This window comes from Vigna angularis, chromosome 2 (genome assembly GCF_016808095.1).
Source record: "Vigna angularis cultivar LongXiaoDou No.4 chromosome 2, ASM1680809v1, whole genome shotgun sequence".
In the NCBI taxonomy this organism is placed as follows: Eukaryota; Viridiplantae; Streptophyta; class Magnoliopsida; order Fabales; family Fabaceae; genus Vigna; species Vigna angularis.
In genome coordinates, this window is record NC_068971.1 from 35931823 (window position 1) to 35952782 (window position 20960).

Sequence of the window (20960 nt, forward strand, 5' to 3'; positions counted from 1 at the left end):
GAGAATATTTAAAATAGTAGAACAAAATTGTAAAAATTATCATAATATTGGATAAAAACTTATTTAATCTAACTTTTAAATATAATTATATATTAGAATTTTCGAAACAAGCTAATATTTGATGTGGTCCGTCCTCTGGCAAGTTGATTATTTGCTGAGTTAATTTAATTCAATTCATTTATTAATAATTTTAAAAACAAAATGAGTTTAACCTAACTCCCCGTAAATTAAACAAACCGACTCACTTAATTTAAAAAGATAATGATTACTTATTTTTTTCCTTCAATCAACTTTTTCTAATATAAAAATTGGAATCAATTTTCAAATTAGTTAAATAACAACAACGTTTGTTGATATAATATATAAAATAATATTGGTAAATGATAATTATAAATATTATATCAATATGCATAATAAACAGAGATACTAAATAATAATTTTAAATGATAATGTGGGTGCCCTAGTGTGTACGAAGTTGGCGGTGTACAACGTTGTCGACGGTGGAACATGTGAAAGTGGCCCTTGTGTCGCTGGTGATGAAAAATTGAAGATACTACAGTAGAGAGAGAAAATCTTCACTTAGGTTTTGAGAAATATAAATCCATTTGTCCGACGTGACAATAAAATATTGATAATTATAAATAATAATGATCTCCTATCATTATTTATTAAAAGATTTCTATTGTCATTATTTTGGTCGGTAGTTTTATTTAAGGTGATCTTCAAACTTTTTCAAATGTTTAAAGTAATATTATTCTTTTGTAATTTTTGTTTAATTTTTTGTCATTTTTTCTAACGATATTTAAATCGTTAACGACAGAGTATTTACATGTACAATTAGTATATGATGTATTTTACTTTTGTTTTGTGGTTACTTTCCGCATGGTAAGAATTTGAAGTATGTAAAAACTCCTAAAAGAACGTTATTTGTTTTAGTATATTTTTATTTATGATTCTTGTACATAATTCATTATTCAACTCTTGTACTAGAATTCACTATGCAATTCTTGTATTAGAATTCACTATCAATCCATTGACCACCTTCATCATCATTCCCCATTCCAAATCTCTCCATCTCTTGATTCTCGTCCATGTTTCACAAATAAACCTGTAAAAAAATTGTTTGGAGAAAAGACAAGTTTATAAGCTACAAAAAAATTAGACAGTACATACCCAGTTTGACATTTCTTTTCACAAAAACCCTGAACTTATTGCATATCAAATCTAGAACACGTGGAAATAGGGTAAAAAAATAAAGAGATCTATAAACAGAAAAATGGACACACAAATTAATGAAATTTTGAAAAGAAAAAGTGTAGTGAAATCTAAGTGGAATTGAGACACAGGTGTAGAAGATGAGATGCTTGAAAATCAATGGTTGTAAACGAACATGGAACAGTTTAGGTCTGATTTTTTTGCAAGTTTTGCTTGAACGAAAATGGTGGCGCAGCCAGCGACGATATCATGGCTATTGTCTTGGCTGTACCTACGGTGGCTGACAAAGGTTTGATGGTGACTAATGGCATGGTGGCTTTACAATGATTTTTGGTGGTGTGATTAGGGCTTTGTTTTGGGGTTTCGATACGTACAAATTAGCGGCTCAAATAGATGGTTGTAGAGTCTCCGATTTGCGGTAGTTAGCAGTGGCGTGTTGGCATCGAGGAGACCAGTTGCCTAGGGTTTCTAGATGGGTTGGAAAGAAAATGAGATATGTGGCGAGTCATGTGAGAAGAAATGGAACACGTCATTCAGACATTGCTTATGTGGACATTGTATTGTTAACGATTTAGACAGAAAATGAACCAAATTGAACAAAAATAAAAAAATTGAGACCACTTTAAAATCTCAAAAAGTTGATAACCACTTTAAACAAACTACAAAAATAGAAATCAAAAAGAGATATTAAAGCATTTATAAATAATAATGATCTCAACAAACATTCCTATCATAATGTTTAATTATTGTAGATGGACGAATAATAAATTTTAGTTAATTTTTATCATATTAACATCTAGTTAACAAATTAATATCTCATAGAAAGTTTTACTTTAACGGGTTAAAACATTTTTTGTTAACTAAAATGATAAAACTTGTAAAATTATGTTCTCACTCTATCTTAATATATATGACAATGATGAAATCTTTAACATTCTTTAGTGGGATTTCTTCATTCTAAAAATATATTTTTTGAGTTTTCCACAACAACCATGCAATTGAATTCATAAATTGGTGAATTTAACGTTAAAAATCTTCATTCTTTCTTTTCTTAGTACTTTAATCTAACATTTGTTTAAGTGAACTTTTTTTATTCATTTTCTTTTTTATATTGTTCATGACTAATGTTGTTAGGAGGGTTTTCTTATGATAGAGTTTTATATTGTATTTCTTATATAAGGTAGTTATAAAAAACTTGAAATTAGTATTAACTTAGAATGATTAAAGAAGTAAATGTAACTTTCTTCTTGTAAGGATATATGAATATAATTTTATTATTAATCTCTTTATCTCTTATAACTCATAACTGAATCACATTATTAAGAAAGTTTGAAAGTAATATTTCTTATGAATGATTTTTTTTTTCAATATCCATTGATTTAAAAGTAATTCTTAATTCATTTGCAGAAAATGTTTCAGTATATTTTTCTAATCGAATTGATACTAAAAAAATGTAAAACATTAATCCAACCCAATCCAAGAATATTTTTTTAATGAAGGGATGAATTTGTTAAAACCTAATTGTATATATTTCCTAATTTAATATTTATCATTGAAGAAATGATAAATAATTTGTTTTAAGTTTTGAGACTTGTCAAGTTCATATATTTTAGACAAAGAAATAATATTGTTTAAGATGTACAATATCTAAGCATAACTACTGAGTGATTCTTATTGATAATTTAAGAGAGAAATATAGAACCATCCATATAAATTATATTTAAGCAGATAAATAAGTAACTAAACATTCTAATATATGTTTAAATTTGACAATTTGTACTTGATATATGCAAAGATTAATTAAAACTATAAGATTATACACTATCTAATAATATTATTAAATTGCTCACTTTTTTTATATTTTCTATATCTATATTTATAAATTATCTTTTAGTCTTACATTTAGCTGATGTAAATTACATAGTATTAAAATAAGATTTGATAGATATTTTATTCTAATATTTAAAAATTTTATTCAAAGTACTTTTAATTTTTTTCTCAATTTAATTTTAATATTCAAAAAATAATGTAATTTACTATGTTGATTAACATTAAACACCATTTAAAAACTTATCATATATAATAACTCAATACTTTTCCAACTCGTATTTGCTCATCCTTTATATTTGGAGATATGATGACTAATAAGAAAAAGGTTGAAAAATCATATATTATTGACATGATCAACTTATAAATACTTATAAATGGTATCTAACAATTGACTCCTTTTAACTGAAATAAATATTAAAAAAATTGAAAGAAGATATTGAATAAATGCAACATATTAAACCTGAAAATAACATCTCATAAAAAAAAAAGCAATTGAACCTAATTTAAGCAAGAATGTCATCACAAAAATATTTTCTCCAAGAAAACTGCAACGATAATGTTAAAAAAACCAAAAACATTGATTTATAAAATGTGCCAAAACACAAGTGGTCATGTTGAATTTACTATTTGGGAATGCGATTCCTCTGTCCGTGCCACCCGTCTTTCTACATTCGCATCCATAAACAAGAGAAGAAGGAAGATTCATGGCCATGTAGTTGAACACAGTTGTTCATCCTGTAATCTTTCAAGATGGGACGAATCAGCCTTCTGCTTGCAGATTTCGTTCTGTCTTTCATGTGGGTATGCTCCGGTGTTCTTGTTCGCGTCATCGTCTTCCAACATCTTGGCTTCGGTCACTCACCCCTCGGTGAGGTTATCAAAACCACCTTCTCCGTCGCCAGCATGTTCTTCTTCGCCTTCCTTGTCAAGATTACGCGTGGCGGCGCCTACAACCCCCTCACCGTTTTGGCTGATTCTATCTCTGGGGATTTTAACTACTTCCTCTACTGCGTTGGTGCTAGAATCCCCGCGCAGGTTCTGCTTTTCTTCTGTTATGAACAAATGAATACCCTTTTCGTTTTGGGTCTTTCTTTTCTTTTCTTTTTTTGATCTTGCGCTACCCCGGTTTTTAAATTAAATGGCCTGGATTGGAGATGCGAAGAAAATTGGTGGAAATGGAAATTTTTATTTGTGGGTCTGTCAGAAGTTTTCGTTGTGACGAATTAGCATTGGGACGTACGTATGTGAAAGTTGACCTTTTTTTCCCCCTTTTGACTGTGATTGACTAGGGTTGAATTTCATGCTATTGCTGGTTAATCGTGTTCGATTTTGCTCTTGTTGCCTTGATTGAAAAGTTCAGAAGTATAGTTGGGTTAGATGATGATGGTACATTTTTTAGCATTGTTGGTTGATGATACTTTTTGTCTTTGTGCTATTGTGCCGGATTTGCTTGCACTGGAAATCATTCAACTTAATAATCACGTGATGGGTGGAACATTTTAGATATTATTCAGATATCTTGATATTCTCAATGTGCAGAAGATGGCTTAACTACATTATGGATAGTTAGTTAAGATTTTGAAGCCGCCATAGGATTCCTTTGGAATTTGCTCTGAAGATTCAAAATTCGTGCTTTTCTCATGTTTGGACCGCAAAACAATTTTCTTGTTGTCTTGATTAATGACATACTGACATTGATTCATTGCCAAACTATTTTCATAAGTTATACGTTGTATTGTCATTGATGCATTCACGTTTGAAGTAGGTAAAATTCAAAATTTAGATTCATGTTTATACCTAAACTCCAACATTGTAGATTGTAGAATTACCTTGTGGGAATACCTTCCAATCCATGGATCCTTAATTTCATGAAATCAATCACGTATCTGATTCTTGTTGGCTATGCTAGAAAGCAACTTAGTTAATCACTTTCCTGCAGTTGCTTGTTTTCTGTTATACATCTCAACCATAGCCGTGATTGTCTCAAAACTCATCTTGAGTTGAAGAGTATCATTGAAATGCGCATGTTTTTCAATCTCTCCAGGTGGTTGGAAGTATTATTGGCGTTAAATTTCTTATTGATACCATTCCTGAAGTGGGACAGGGACCACGTTTGAACGTTGACATTCATCAGGGTGCACTCACAGAAGGATTACTAACCTTTGCAATTGTAACCATTTCACTTGGACTTGCCACAAAAATTCGTGAAAATTTCTTCATGAAGACTTGGATTTCCAGCCTCTCCAAATTAACACTTCATATTCTTGGTTCTGATCTGACTGGTGGTTGTATGAACCCTGCATCAGTAAGTACTGCTGTATCTGAATTTTCTGTCATCAGAAAACTTTGGTCTTGTGAACCATAGAAGAAACCTTTGTTGTTTTCTTGCTAAGTAACCTTGGTTTGACTTGTTCAGGTGATGGGATGGGCTTATGCTCGTGGGGATCACATAACAAAGGAGCACTTCTTTGTATACTGGCTTGCTCCCATAGAGGCAACTATTTTAGCAGTGTGGACATTCAAATTACTGGTGCCGCCTGCAAAAGAAGATAACGCAGCCTTAAAACGTAAATCTGATTGAAGAAACTTCATTTTGTGCCAGATGTCTTTCCACTTGCTTTCAATATTTGTTTTTACAGTTTGTGGGATGAATATATGGCAAGCCAAGAACATGTACAGGTTACTAGATATAATCATGGATCAGTGTCCTATTTTGTCAACTTTTGTGTTGTGTAATACTCCATTTCCAATTGTCTAATTCCATTTTTGCACGCGTGCATGACTCATGCATTCTACTTTCCATATCTGTCTTATTAACCACAAACTTTTCTGTCGGATACATGAACAAAGATGAAATGGCAAGGAAACTCACGAATGAACGTGGTTTTTTTTTCAAATGCAGAACACCACTGTTGACAATGTTATTTTATCATGATATGTTTCTTGATTCTTTGGCATTTTCAAAATAAATGTCATTATTTATAAGAGACAAATCATAAGTACTTGTAAGTTAAAAGTCAAATTTGGGTACGAAATAAGCTTCTAACTTAATTTTAATTTGTAAAGACATCAATTTCATTCTTTTTTTCATCTTTATGTATGAACATAGAATAATTATCTAACTGGCTTCTGGGAGTTTTTACACAGTTATGTAACATTATTTGCTAAGGACAAAAGTGAGTCATGTAACATAATCCAAGTTCTTTATAATTAAATATTGAGGCATGTTTTTCTGATTGACTTCTACTTCAATCCAAAAGATCCAACCTTACATTAAATACCTCAATTATAGAAGTACAAACTGTTACCCTGCGTGCAGAGCAGATTCCAAGCATTTCATATAACTTGTTCCAAAGTACATTAGAATATTTATGGGGTGTGTATTTAATGTTATCCGTATAAAGATCATAAATGATCGATTCCTCCGTATAAAGAAAATGTTTAACAATCACATTTAAATCTCACCTATGCATATGAACCTCAAAAGTTGTTTTGATACGCCAACAAGATCATGAATCTCATGGGATAAAAAATTAATAGGTGTTCACATGTGGTGTGTCTGTTAATCAAAACCATAAACTATATGTCTTCTCATATCATATTATAAACAACTTATTTTAATTAAAAATAATAATAATAAATTACAAAAAACTTATTAGACACGACTCCTCTTTAATAAGTTTTTTCAATACTCAAAATCTTGATCTTAACAATTTAATCTTAATGTCTGTCATATTTGCTATTTGAGCTTAATAAATACTATGGGCCTCGTATCATAATCATCGTAACTATCATGATCATCTTCATCTTCATAATTGTTATATATCTTCGTTATTTTCATTATCATTGTTGAGATCTCCATCATTTTCATTATCATCTTATTCTTGATATTGATGTTCTTGTTTAAAAACATGAACTCGTGAAGTTCAACTTCTTGTTTCATTGTTTATTTTTCCTAAAAGGTGACAAAATTGCCAGAGTGGGTATCCTTGAACTAGTGCCCTCCCTCCAAACATTTAACTCTCCTTTCCTTATCCTTTGATTTTCTTACTCTTTTTTTATCAACAATAAAAAACATTAAATAAAGCACTTGGATACTTCAACCCATATACCCACATAAAACAAGGATACAAAATAAACATCAGATTTACAACATGTAGAAACAGATTAACTTATACAAGCAACATGCAAAATAGAAAAACAGATCATAGGACAAGAGAAGAAAATCGGTTATGATCTACACAAGAGAAGGAAGGAATGTTTCGAAAAACAGAAGTTAGCGATGTTTAACGTGATTCAACACATTTTTATAATCACTTTCTTGTTTCACATAATGAAATTGAAGAGAACTAATTTTTGTGACTTTCTTTTTCATCATCTCGAGAAAGTTCTTTTGTTGCAGATCATTAAGGATCTTATTCTCTTTCAATTCCTTCTTGAGTTTCTCATGCTCTATATTTATAGATTTTATGTCATGACTTATACTAGAGTTCTTGACCTTCTATTGTTGTAATTTTGAGCTCATATATTTCAAAATGGAATAATTTGAGTAGTCAAGTCTCCTCTATCACAAATGAGAGTCATTTGTCTTGCTTGCAATAGCAAATTTTTAATCTTTCATTTAGAACTTGCATCATCCTCACTCTATCACTCCATTGATACTCTTCCCTCAATTGATTGCAAACTTTCTTTATAGTTTCTACAACAATGATTTTTATGAACAAATTATCATGTAAAGTTGTTTGTGTGCTGATAAGTGTTTTTTCTTCTTTTGTCATTTCATCGTTGTGACTTTTGAGTTAGACTACTATTGATTAGTGTTATTTATGTTAACAAAAATACATTTTAACTAATATCTAACAAACTAAGTGACTAATATAAGATCAATACACAACATTATAATAGATCTTACTTTTAGTGTGTTGTTATATTGGAATCACTATAACGTATGAGTTATTAGAAAAAAAAGTCATAAGTAGGTAGTTACCAATGATGTTTTTACATGATAAGTAAAAAAGAAATATACTATAAAGAGAGAAAAAGAAAAAGATGATATGACTCAACCTAAACATGGTAATTATTGTTGTCCAATGCTATTAATAAATATCACGAACAAAATTTCTTGAGACATATAGATCTATTGTCCTTAAGGATTTATCAGCGGTGTGTTACACATGTTTTCCAAAATATAATAGGAATTTTCCGAAAATATTTAAGGATATTAGAACTATCAAGGAAATCTAAAAAAAGTAAAAATAATAAATCCATAACGTTATAAGAAAGAAAGAGAGAAGGAAGAAAATAAGAGAATGAGAGAAAATGTGTATTTTGGAGAATTCATCCCACATAAAGTTGTTGATCAAAACCGGTTTCAACAAAGAAAAAGGAATGTTAGGAGCAGTCTTGTCTTGACTTGCAGAAGAACCTTGTGGTTTTGATGAAAACCATTCACAAGGAATCAAATCTCGAGCCTTACGGAGAGGCATTGTTCACTAAGCAACGTTCCTCACGACATATTCAAAGGTAGACTTTTGTAATTATAAGGCATGATTTGACAACAATCCCTCACATTACAAAAGACGAGAAAGTAATATTGAAAGAAAAAGAAAGGAAAAGAAATATCCTATGTTTCGTAAGATGTAATGCATCAAAGCTAGTATAGTAAGTTATATGAACCAGTCATAGATCAAGAAACTTAACACACAGTGTAGTTGGTATAACAAGCTATATGAACCAAGGACACTTGATGTGTGTTAAAGGTTTATCAATCACAATACATCCCTACATTCTTGTTGTTATCGTTGTGTTGCCTTACTAGCCATGCACATGCTCAATATTCATGAGTGCTCTAGAGATCACGTCAAGATCTCATGCAAACGACCTCAATTTGGCACTCATATAGGTGATTTCATCAAGTGTATGCTACAAATCATACATCACCTAGTAAGGGATATGAAATCATTAAATTTTTTGTTTAAACAAAAATTCTTTCACCACATAGAATTTTAATTACAAAGTTTAATATCTTAATATTACAATCTCTAGCACTTTCACACACACCATAGGAATGAACATATTTGATTTAAAATCAATTTAATGTTATAAGAACTAACAAGTGACTTGTTTTTACCCATATGAACCTTATTTATAGGATCTCTAATCACAATGGTTTGGTTACCATCACTTGTTTGTTTGCAAGTGACTTAACTCCCATTCCTCTCGATGTTTATAAGATCATATTTCTTCCCAAGAGTTTTGTCTGATGATCTACTAGATTACATTCTGACTTCACATAATCAATGGAAATAATTTCACTCTTTAACATTTGTTTCACCAAATTGTGTCTCAATTGTATATGTTTGTTCTTTTCATTATAATTTTTGTTTTTAGCTACAGTTATTGTTGATTGACAATCATAGTGTATTGACATCGATGAGGTTGGTTTCATTCCTAGTGGAATGTTTGCTAAGAAGTTTTTCAACAACTTAGCCTCACGATTAGCCATCACAAGAACAACAAACTCATTCCATTGTTGATCTTGCAATACTTGTTTGTTTGGCTAATCTTCATGTAATCGTACCACCCCCAAGTGTGAATACATAACTAATAATAGATTTTGTCTCATATAAATCAGAGATCTAGTTAGCATCACTATACCCTTCTAGTACAACAGGAAATCCACTATATTCAATGACATAATCCATTGAACATCTTAAGTTTCTCATAAGCCTTATAAGTGCATCTAGTGTTCTTGATTTAGAGATTGAGTATACTTACTCAATCTACCTACTTCATAAGCAATATCAACTCTATAAAAGCTCATCAAATGCAGTAATCTCCCAATTATCTTGGAATAATGAGGCTGGGATATAAATTTAGAGTTAGCATCATAAGGGGTACTCACTGGTTTGAAGTCATAATACCCAAACTTCTTAAGAAGTTTCTCAATGTATTATTCTTGTGATAGTAATGTATTATCTTCATTCCTTATGATTCTAGCACCTAAAATTGTACTGGCTTCACTCATGTCTTTCATTTCAAAATTCGATCTTAGAAACAATTTAGTTCTAACAACAATCTCATTGCATGTACCAAAAATTAACATGTCATTCAGATACAAGCATATAATGACACAATCACCATTTTTAGATTTAGAGTACACACATTTATCAACATCATTGGGTGAAAAACTAATCCATAGTATCACAACCAAAATCATAGAGGGATAGTGAACAAGAAGGCTTTCAAAAAAAAATAAAATTTTATAAAAGGAGTCGCTATCATAATTTATTATGAAAACCCAAAATAATATTTGCATAACCAAATTTGAGTAAACCCAAAATAATAATTAATATGTAGTTCTCTTAGAACTTATTCATTGAAAATGTTGATATTTTTTATTTTGAGATTTTTATATTTTTTAAAATTATTTTTTGGTTGAGAAAAAAATTAAAGTATTAAATATTAGAATGACATGGACAATCACATTAGTAGTCATATTTGTTTAAAAGTACAAGAAAACTATTTTTCATTTTTATTTAATTATCAAACAAATTCGAGACTTGTCATAACAATCAAATTTCTTTTATTTAAAAATCTTAGGCGAAGGAAAAATGATATAAAAATATGGGAGATGCAATTGCATAAACAATATCACAAGCAAAATAAAGAATTCATCTTTAAATTCCACAAACAGGGAAAATCTATTAGGAAAGACCATAGGATGAAGAATTTTTATGTGAGTGTGTTGTGATATGAAAAATAATAATGTAGAAATTTTCTCTTCTCTTTTCATCTCTCCCCTTTCATATGATAGATTGTGCATTTATACAAACATTGTAATACAATTGTAATCCTAACCTTAATTATAAATAAACAATATAAGGAAGGAATTGGTTTTGATGGTAACACATTACAAAAATCAAATCATAGCATAATATCTAGATATTGATTTTAATTATTATCAAATATCTTGTTTTAAATTATTAGAATCATATATTTCTTTACATGAAAAATCCTAATGCAACACATCACAAAAATAAAATCATAGCATAATATCAATATATTAATTCTAACTATTATCATGAATATTGCTTCTAATTATAAAAATTATATCTTTCTAAAACCAGATATTTCAAAATATTTTCTCATGACATGCCTTATGAAGAGCGTAAAAAGAAAAGAGTGGGAGAGGATATGTATAAAACCCTTAGACTGTTATGCTAATGAAAAAGATGTGATAATTAAAAACAAATTGGCCTACCCATTCTCTCCTTATTTTAATTTATTATTATTTTTGTTATTATTATTATTATTATTTTTATTATATATTTTTATTCCTTCTTGTGCTAAAATTAAAGTTTGAAAATCTAAAGAAAATTATTTCATTTTTTTTTGTCTTTTTTTACCTACCATTATTGAAAACATTTATTTATTTTTTTATTTTTTAAAAATGAATTTATTTATTTTGACGAAATTGAGTGTTGACACATAATCATACATTATTAAATATTTCATTATTTTGGTGTTTGTTTCAATCCACATAGATTTTAAAAGTTTGCATACTTTATTCTCTTGACCAGGTATAACACACCCTTTAGGTTGAGTCATATAATTTTCATCCTCCAAATCACACTTTAAATAGGAGGTTTTAACATCCATTTATTGTATTATTAGCTTATGAATAATTGCTAAGGCTAACAAGCCACATGGGTAAAAGTGTCAAAGTAATCTATGTTGGGTTTATGAGTAAAGCCTTTTGCTACTAGCCTTGTCTTATACTTCTCTATAGATCCATCAAGGTAATACTTTTTCTTAAAGATCCACTTATAAACAATGAATTTTGCTCCTTTAACAAATCTACTAAGGTCCAAGTACTATTTTTCTAAATTGATTTAATTTTAGTCCCAATGGCCTTATCACACAAGGCATCACTATTATTATTATTCAGACGTCTCACTAACCTTTAAGGGAAAACATGTTAAAAAACCTATAGGCATCACTATGTTCAGCATAGCCTAAGAACATGCAATTAGGGGTTTTAAAGCCTATTTACCTTTTCTCATGATCGTGTAACATCACCTTAGCTAGGCAGTCATACACTCTTAGATATTTAAGGTTAGGTTGATAACCTCTCGACAACTCATAGGGAATTTTACTAGTTTTCTTATGAGGTATTCTATTTTATAAAAAAACACACATTAAGCAAAACTTCTCCCTAAAAGTTATTAGGTGCACTATAACTACATAAGCATGACATTTATAATTTCCCTAAGAGTTTTATTATTTCTCTCGGCTACTCTATTAGCATCAAGTGCATATGGTAAGGTTACTTCATGGATAATACATTCTCTAACATAAAACTCATTAAACAAAACATAATCACCACCTTTATTTGATCTAATCCTCTTAATTTTCTTATTTGATTTTTTACTTTTACTTTATAAGTTAAAAACACATCAAAGACTCCATCTTTATGTTTGATTAAGTACACTTTGATGTATATACAATAATCATATATAAATGTTACAAAATAATTTTTACTGCTTCTACATGGTTTGTTTTAAATAAGCTAGATTAGTATGAATTAACCTTAACAATTTAGTTTAATGATCTACAAGGTAACATTTTTTATTTGTTATTTTAGATTCTACACATATATCACATTTAGTACTCTATTTATCATGCATATTAATTAATCATAGTCATTGTAATTTCATAACATATGAAGAATTCACATGTCCTAATCTAGCATGTCACATACCATATGAATCAACAATTTTATTAGAAGGATAAGATTTATTAATATTTTCATAAATATTGAATATAAAGAGACTCTGGTCACAATATCCCTTCCTCACTAAAACATTAATTTTTATCATTACAATCTTATCAGACCCGAATGACACCTTAACCCCCACTTTTCCCTATAGCGCTACAAAGATTGAATTAACTCTGATTGATGGCACATGTAGCACATCTCTCAAGGCCAAAGTTATTCTAGATGTGAGTTTGAGAAGAATTTTCCCTTTTTCCAGAACAAGAGTTGTTCTGGAATCACCGAGATAAATTGTTCTTCTCCATCCTCTATAATGGTGTAGGAGGTAAAGACACTTCTGTTTGCATAGATATGCTTGAGAGCACCAAAGTCTACCACCCACCTGCTCATATTGGTCTTCAAATTTACTTGTGAAATGACCATAACAATAATATCATCTCCTTCAGCTATATTTACCTTCGGAGGATTGTCATTTCTTCAATAATTATGTGTGATGAGCTTTGGAAGTGAGTTATGCTTGTGTCTGTGTTTGAGTTGTTGTTTATAATCAATCCAAGATGGTGACAATTTCTCGATCAAAAGTTCTGAAACAAATTCATCGAGTAGAAGAATGTTCTCCATTTTGATATCTTTAAGCAACTTGTGATATTCATTAATTTGAGACTTTATATCCTTATCTTCACTAATTTTCCAATGGTAATAGTTTCCAACAATGAACATTTGTTTCAACACTGTATTTGAGAATCAACTAATCTCGAATGACTTTTATTTTTTTTTATATGAATATTACACATCAAACAAATAATTAGAAAATTTACTAAGTAAATTATGAATTGTTTTCTATGATTAGTTTACATTAACATCAATATATCTATGCCCACAATCAACTTGCTATATTAATAAAAGATACTCGCATTTAAAATTTGAGAGAGAAGAGTAAAAATAAATAAATTAGATGACAAAAATTGAGAAACCTCAAATATAATTAAATAAAATCAATGAAAACAAAAGCTCAATAGAAGTGAAAATATATATCAAATGAGTCCTAAATTGGACAATAGTTTCAGGCCTTCCTAGTGAAAAAGAAACATGCCAGTTTTTTTCACTTTTGTCTTTACTTTATTGAATAAAAAACATTATTGAAAGTTGGTGCGATTAGTACCATGAGAAATGCATAGAAAAACCAAGTCCATGCCAGTTTTTTCACTTTTGTCTTTACTTTCGGACAGGTCACGGACCATTATAATGTTGTCTTTTGAGTTCGTGGAAGATTCTTGAAGAATCCCATTATTACTAACACAAATATTGTACAAAACTAAATCTTTAAGGTGGTTCTATTTAAAATCTTTGATTCTAAAGAGTAAAAGATCTAATTTACTATTTCAGTCTGATAATTAATTGAGTCTTGTCTCCACCAAAACTTACATCTAAATAATACATCAACCTCTCTTTCTCTTTCATTCTCGTATCTATATTAATTTTATATAATTAATAATTTACTAAATATTTATCATTCTGGCGAGAAGTAATTACAAGTTTTAATTTTTTTTAATTTTAATAACTCCACTTTTTACTATATTCTCCTTCATTTTTTTTTTTGCATTTTTCGCTTTTCACTCTCTAATCTAAACAATATTTTAAGGATTTAAAAAATATCTTATTCTTGGTAAAACTTAAAATATTAGTGATTAACTAAAAAGTAATATTTACATGTTGAGGTTAATTGAATATATTTTTCCTAAAGTAAAAATCGCTCTATCATGAGAGTTTTTACACAACTTGTTCCAAAATGACTGTGTAATAAAGGAAAAACACTGCTCAATTGACTAAAAAGCTCTATTTATATTTTTCTCAAACAAAAATATAAATATTTTGGATAATCTAATTTTAGAAACTTTTTCTTCTCTGTATTTATTTAATATCACAAATTAAAAATATATTACTGAGAATTTTAACTAAAGTTTATAAAAGTACTATACGTCAACTTTATAGTTTTATTTTTAACTTTAAGTAAATTTTAAGATTAAAAGAACCAAACCAAATGCCATCAGATGTTTTTTTTTATTTTAAAATGTTTGAAACAAATTTTAAATAAAAGATGTAATAATTTTGTTAATAATTTAAAAAAAATCTTATCTTAAATTTCACTTTGAATCTTATAAAATTCACACTAAAGCTAAGAAAAGTTGGGCCAAACCTCTTGAACTATTAAATTAGAAGATTTCTATTAGCACCCAACTTATTTCAATATACACCCATGGGATTATTGCCCTTAACGAAAAATATAACATAAATCCTTTCCCTACGTCATCTTCTCCCATTGCAGCGCGGTGCAAAGTCTCACGTTGCTTCTTCAATTTTCAGAACCACTACACTCTTGGAACCCTTTACTGTAAACAGGAACAGATTTGGACATCTATTATCTGTCCGATGGTTGAAGACGTTGATTTTTGAAAAAAAATAATTCATTTTTGTTGCTATTTAAGTTTACTAGTTTTTAGACTGTGTAAGACGCATGGCACTTTTTAAAATATAATTTTGTTTTTGATTTTATAAATTTAATTTTTTTAATATTTAATTAAATTTGAGCACTCTACAATATTATCAATGTTCAATAACTTCAACTCATTGAAATTTCTTTCTGTTGTTCCAACAAGATTTGTTTTAACCATTTTCATTCTCAAAAAGGTTTAGAAGCTTGAAAAAAAGACTCCAGGACTAGTTGTTAGTGATGAATGAGTCTTCTTACAAAGGATATTGTGGATAATGCACAATTTGTGAAAGAAACTTTATTAACTGACAATTGATGGATGAAGGTTGATTATATACTTGTTTTTACTGTCTACTCAGAAAAAATAGATATAGACATGGTTACTCTTCACTTAGTCTTCACTTAGTATATGAAATGTGGGATTCAATGTTAACATTAATGTGAGAAAGATCATATACCAACATGAAAGGATGACATAAGTTGAATATTCATTATTTTTTTTAAGAAAATAGACTCAATATTAATTGTTGGATAGGAGGAACATATCTTTATTGTCTTGCTCATTCTTTAAATCCAAGGTAATTATATTATTAAATTAATTCTTTATTATATTTTTTATACGTTTTATTTATAATATATAATATTATGTTAATTTATATTTATGTATTTTTAATATTGTTAATTAAGTGAATGATTAAGTGAAGATTCATAAATATGTCTCTCACATCGAGACGTGAAACTTACTCATGAAAAAGGAAGAAATGTTTTATGAGGTAGTTTGAGATGTGGATGTAAGGAGACATATACATAGAGTTTGCAAATTTTTCAGATGAAAGATAAAATTTTGCATATGTTGACTCTTTAAGGAATAAAAGTAAAGTGAATGCAATATCAATGTCGATTATGTCAGAAATAAGACAAGAGGAAAGAGAGAAATAAACAACACAAGAAATATATTTATGTTTTAGTGTGTCTCTCAAGCTTTACAGAAGATTGCTTATATAACTAAATAGAGAACAATATGAGACCGAATTAAGTTCCAAAATATTAACCGATTATTTATGAATCTCATGCATCTAACACTTCAAAAATATAGCTCTTAAACTACTTAGACAACCTTGTTCTCTTTGTTGTTGTGAAAGGAATTGGATTACCTACTCCTATATATATTATGTGAAAAGAAATAAAATGACACCTAAAAGGACGAGGGATTTAATATTTGTCTATGATAATCTTCATCTTCTCTGAATAAACTCCTCAATGTACAATAGAGAGGAACTAAATTGTGAGATATTGCAGGAAATAACTTTTCTTTGAATGACAATGAAATTCTTCAAATTTCAAGCTTATCTCTTGGTGTACCAGAAGATTTTGGTGTTTTTCTAAACATTATAGGCGGTCAATGTTTTGAGAACAATATAGAACCGTTTTTTTTTTTCTGGTTTTTTGAATATTTGCTAGTTGCCGATACCTTTATCACATTCTGCATTTTACTGAAGAAATCACTCATGCATCAACTATGTAAATATTTTCTACACATTTATCCAATCATAAATTTTCATATATTGTAAACCTATTCTTTTTTTCCTATAGCTACTGGAAAATCATACTGAAAATAATGTCCTTTTAGTTGACAGTAAAAAAGCTTACACAATGACAATGAACATCTATTATTAAATTCTCTATTTAACTATAGAGAAACAATACTGAATTCAAGAGAAACCAAATTGGCAAAATAAACCGTTGATGAGTGGGGTTTGAGGGAAATCTCATCAATATTTGCTGTTAAGACAAGAGCATCCAATTGGAATGTAAGAGTGAGGAAAATAATCGTTTCCTGATAAGTACCACATAAGGCTAAGATTCCTAATGAACTTCTATAAAACCAAAATGGAGATACAAAAGGGAGTTTGGAGAAAAAAAATGACTAAAACTAAAAAGGACCTCATCGTGGTAAACGTTTCCTCACTGTCTTATACAACCATAATTTACTTTGGCAGCAATACTAGTAGCACTGAAGATGAACATTTTGATGAAGATCAGAAGGACATGGATAATTTAATCAAATTATACACAACTTCAGTACACAAGTTGTGGTTCAAACTCTGCCAAATCTACAGACCCTGATTCAATTGGTGGCATTAAATATGCAGCCAAGATTTCAGACACCAAGCCAGCAACCAGTGGAATCCTCTTCAAGTTCTTCACCAACGGTATGTCATCACTCTCACCAATAGCAAGAATCTTCTCGTTTAGCTCCACCATCCTGTCCAACTTCCTCTTGAATTCTGGGTTTTCAACATCAAGAACAGCTGGGAAAATCCGAGCTGTTGTGCGGTTTGTCTGCAAAATCATTTCAGAAATGAAGCTTGAGTAACTGCTTGTAATTTATGAGTTCATCATTTGTTCTTTGTTGATGAACTCTTACTAGTAATAGTTTTCTTAATGGTAACTCAAGGCTCCATTATTTTCATCTTATCATACCATGTTACTAAATTCATATTGGGACTGAATAGAAACAAATTGTCATTGTAACAAAGAGTAATGGAAGTTAAAACAAGAACAATAGTGATCTCAACAAGTATGCACACAGAAGCTAACCTCAATGATGACATGCATGTCAAACTCTTTTGTGTTAAGTCCAATGCCTTCATAGAAAGCCGTACGTTGGCAATCATTAAGATACATAGTGACATAAACCTGCAAGACAAAATTGAAAATTTAAGTTTTAAGCACAGTTAAGAAGGTAAATGGCCACAATCTTATAAGAAAAAGACATTCAAATGTGATAACAAGTTTGCTGAGACATGCATCATTTAAGGTTTGTAGGATTCTGTATACCAACTTTTCATTTGTAATCTCTATTACATTCTTATGCTAGCAGCATTGGGCACTACATAGTTCATCATAAGAATCTTAAAGGAAGCCATAAGCAAAGGAGAAAAAATACCGAGAGACAGAAGAAGCGAGCCCACAACTTTGCCTTCCAGTCGTTTAGAAATTGTGGCTGTGCCTTCATAAGGGCGGAGAAGAAATCTCCATGTCTGTTCTCATCCTGGCACCAGTTCTCAAAGTACTTGAAAATGGGATAACATTGATACTCGGGGTTGGCCTTGAGATGTCTGTATATGGTTATGTATCTCCAGTACCCAATTTTCTCTGACAAGTATGTAGCATAGAAGATAAATTTGGGCTTGAAAAACGTGTATTTTCTAGCTTTGGTCAAGAAACCCAAGTCCAGAGCCAAATTGAAATCAGATAAACCCTTGTTCAAAAACCTGCCCAGAATCAAAATGAGGTCATGCACAATTACAAACAAGATATCAAATAGAAAATGAAAGGATAGTTAAGAGATGAAGGCCAAAGGTGTGGCCGTACCCAGCATGCCTGGCTTCATCCCTGGACATCAGAGAGAAAATCTCAGCCACCACAGGGTTGGTTTTCTGTAACATCAATATCCCAAATAATAAATCAGTCCAAGAATGAGACACAAAAAAATTGCATAAAGCACAACATTGTCCGAGATAGTTCACTGTAAAGACATGGACTGTAGCAGAACTACATTAACAGACCAACATCAGAACAACAGAATCCTAGTACTTAGAACTGCAACAGCTATGGAAAAGAACAAAATTTGCCTCAATGACTATCTATATTTTTCAATGTCACCCAAAAACAATCTTACTAATGCATTGACAAGATAAAGTGGTAGAATTTATCATACTACAAACAGTAATATTAGTTGAAGGTTAGATTTTTTCTCTCTCTCTGACGGTGTCTTTAATTATACTGTAGTTTAATTTTTCCTTTGAAAGTCGAATGATACCTTGAGCCTCCTTCCAAGCTCTTTGTAGAGAAGGAAGCCAGAGAATTCAGCAGTGCAGGACCTCTCAAGGAACTCCACGAAGATCTGTCTGAGGGAGCCTTCAAGTTTATCAGCCGCTTCCTTGAACTCCTTGTTCCTGACGAAGTGGGTCTGGTTGTAGTCAGTCTTGAACTCCTGAAGCAAGGCCACAAACTCCTCCTGGTTGAGGTTCTTGTTGATCTCAGTGTTGAAAAGGGTCTCCATCTCATCGAAGTCGGTGGTGTAGAACCTTGGGGTCAGAAGGCTCTCCTTGATGCCCTTCTTGCTTGTCTTTGCGGAGGTGGATGGTGGTGGGGTGGCAGTGGCAGACATTCTTATGGTGCTGAATTTGGAGTATGAACCCATTCTGGGGCTGCCAAATTTGGGACTCACATTGGAAATTGGTTTCACAAGAGCCATCTCTGCAGCCATGTTTGGTTTGTTGAGGATGCTACAAAGGTTTGTGTTTGAGGTTGAGGACCAAGGAATGGCAAGCATCAAGGACAAGAACTGAGGAAGTTATAACTTGGATTGGGTGTGATAGAATCTCATCCAATGAAATCTTTGAAAGTTAATTGAAACTTGACACGTGGCAGGTGGTGTAAGCTTCTTCTTGCTTTATGATTGGTTGTGATGATTACATGTAGATCACAGCCTGTGGCTTTCTGGATACTTGTTTGTCTTGTTCAGATTATTTTAAATAAGTGAAAAAAAGAGTTATATTTACGCATAAATTTTACACAGACAAGTACACAAAAAAAAGAGAGAGTATTGTAACATAAAAACAGAAAAAAAAACAGTGCTCTCTGAAAAGTGTTATGTGAATAATTTAATTCTTTATAAAATAAATGCTTTAGATTATGCTTGTTGATTTTTTATTTTAATTTTTGTTCAAGAAATTATGATACGTTGCAATAAAAATGTCTTGCTACAAGGATATTGCATCTGATTAATCTGTAACACTCAGATTTTTTATTCTATGGACGCAAAAACAGAACCAATAGCTGTCATTGAGGGACAGAGCCTACAAACATGAATAAAGACCACACAAAACCCGGCCAATGGAACAAAAATACAAATGTAAAACAAAAGCTCGACCACAGAAATTCCTTTTTTTTTTTGTATTTTCATTTTGTTTAACATTAATAATTGAAAGAAACTCTAGAATATCTTCGTTTTGGGTAAAAATAATATATACAACTTTGGGATAATATAACAGATTTTTAGATATGATAGTCTTTTTTTTCTAAATTGTCAGGGCCACATTTTAAAATAAAATATGTTTGAGAAAGCAAAGAGTAACCACACCAATATATGTTTTCTCATGTTATACTTCCATTCAAAATTTTACACAAACATTCCCTTTATTTTAAGCACGTTGTATTTTAAGTACATAATAATAGAGAATATTGTAATGGGGTAAACATTATAAAATGTAGATATAGTTTTAGAAAGTCTAGAAAAAGAAAATACTCTGAGCAAAATAGCAGTGCACACTTTTACTTACTTCTAACTCTCCATCTTCTATATAGGAGGGGTAACTAAAATTTATAAAAAATCATAAATTAATTTATTAAATAAGTGATATTCCTAAAAAGCTTGTGTTGTGACTTTCAATAAATTTTAGTAAATAATAAAAGTATTCAAGAGTTTGATAATACATTTCATAAAAAAATAAGTTGACTAAGCCAAAAATAAGTATTTTGTGGGTTTAATAAAATTCAATGTGAGCTGAGTTGAGTGAAACTGAAGTGTCTTTTCCCTTTTCTGATCCTAGATTTAATTTTAATTAAGTTGGAGGT

At 30.3% G+C, this 20960-nt stretch overlaps 2 protein-coding genes across 2 annotated transcripts; one reads left to right on the forward strand and one right to left on the reverse strand.

Annotated features, from left to right (window-relative positions):
* Positions 1-3656: 3656 nt before the first annotated feature.
* On the forward strand, positions 3657-5845 carry LOC108326793 (probable aquaporin SIP2-1). The gene is made up of 3 exons (XM_017560357.2): positions 3657-4080; positions 5090-5350; positions 5462-5845. The coding sequence occupies exons 1-3, from the start codon at positions 3796-3798 to the stop codon at positions 5624-5626; spliced, it is 711 nt and encodes a 236-aa protein (XP_017415846.1). The 5' UTR covers positions 3657-3795; the 3' UTR covers positions 5627-5845.
* Positions 5846-16960: 11115 nt separating this feature from the next.
* LOC108329545 (magnesium-protoporphyrin IX monomethyl ester [oxidative] cyclase, chloroplastic) lies at positions 16961-19692 on the reverse strand. The gene is made up of 5 exons (XM_017563804.2): positions 19141-19692; positions 18693-18757; positions 18265-18592; positions 17916-18014; positions 16961-17657 (listed from the first exon to the last, which is right to left on the reverse strand). The coding sequence occupies exons 1-5, from the start codon at positions 19654-19656 to the stop codon at positions 17394-17396; spliced, it is 1272 nt and encodes a 423-aa protein (XP_017419293.1). The 5' UTR covers positions 19657-19692; the 3' UTR covers positions 16961-17393.
* Between the last annotated feature and the right edge of the window lie 1268 nt (positions 19693-20960).

What these genes read in the sequence shown, in the direction of transcription:
- LOC108326793 (XM_017560357.2), top strand. Translation starts at nt 3,796, where the DNA reads ATGGGACGAATCAGCCTTCTGCTTGCAGATTTCGTTCTGTCTTTCATG. An exon ending in GTGCTAGAATCCCCGCGCAG is followed by an intron (nt 4,081 to 5,089) that starts GTTCTGCTTTTC and finishes CAATCTCTCCAG; the next exon opens with GTGGTTGGAAGTATTATTGG. An exon ending in GTTGTATGAACCCTGCATCA is followed by an intron (nt 5,351 to 5,461) that starts GTAAGTACTGCT and finishes TGACTTGTTCAG; the next exon opens with GTGATGGGATGGGCTTATGC.
- LOC108329545 (XM_017563804.2), bottom strand. Translation starts at nt 19,656, where the DNA reads ATGCTTGCCATTCCTTGGTCCTCAACCTCAAACACAAACCTTTGTAGC. An exon ending in GATGAAGCCAGGCATGCTGG is followed by an intron (nt 18,593 to 18,692) that starts GTACGGCCACAC and finishes GATTCTGGGCAG; the next exon opens with GTTTTTGAACAAGGGTTTAT. An exon ending in ACATGCATGTCATCATTGAG is followed by an intron (nt 17,658 to 17,915) that starts GTTAGCTTCTGT and finishes ATGATTTTGCAG; the next exon opens with ACAAACCGCACAACAGCTCG.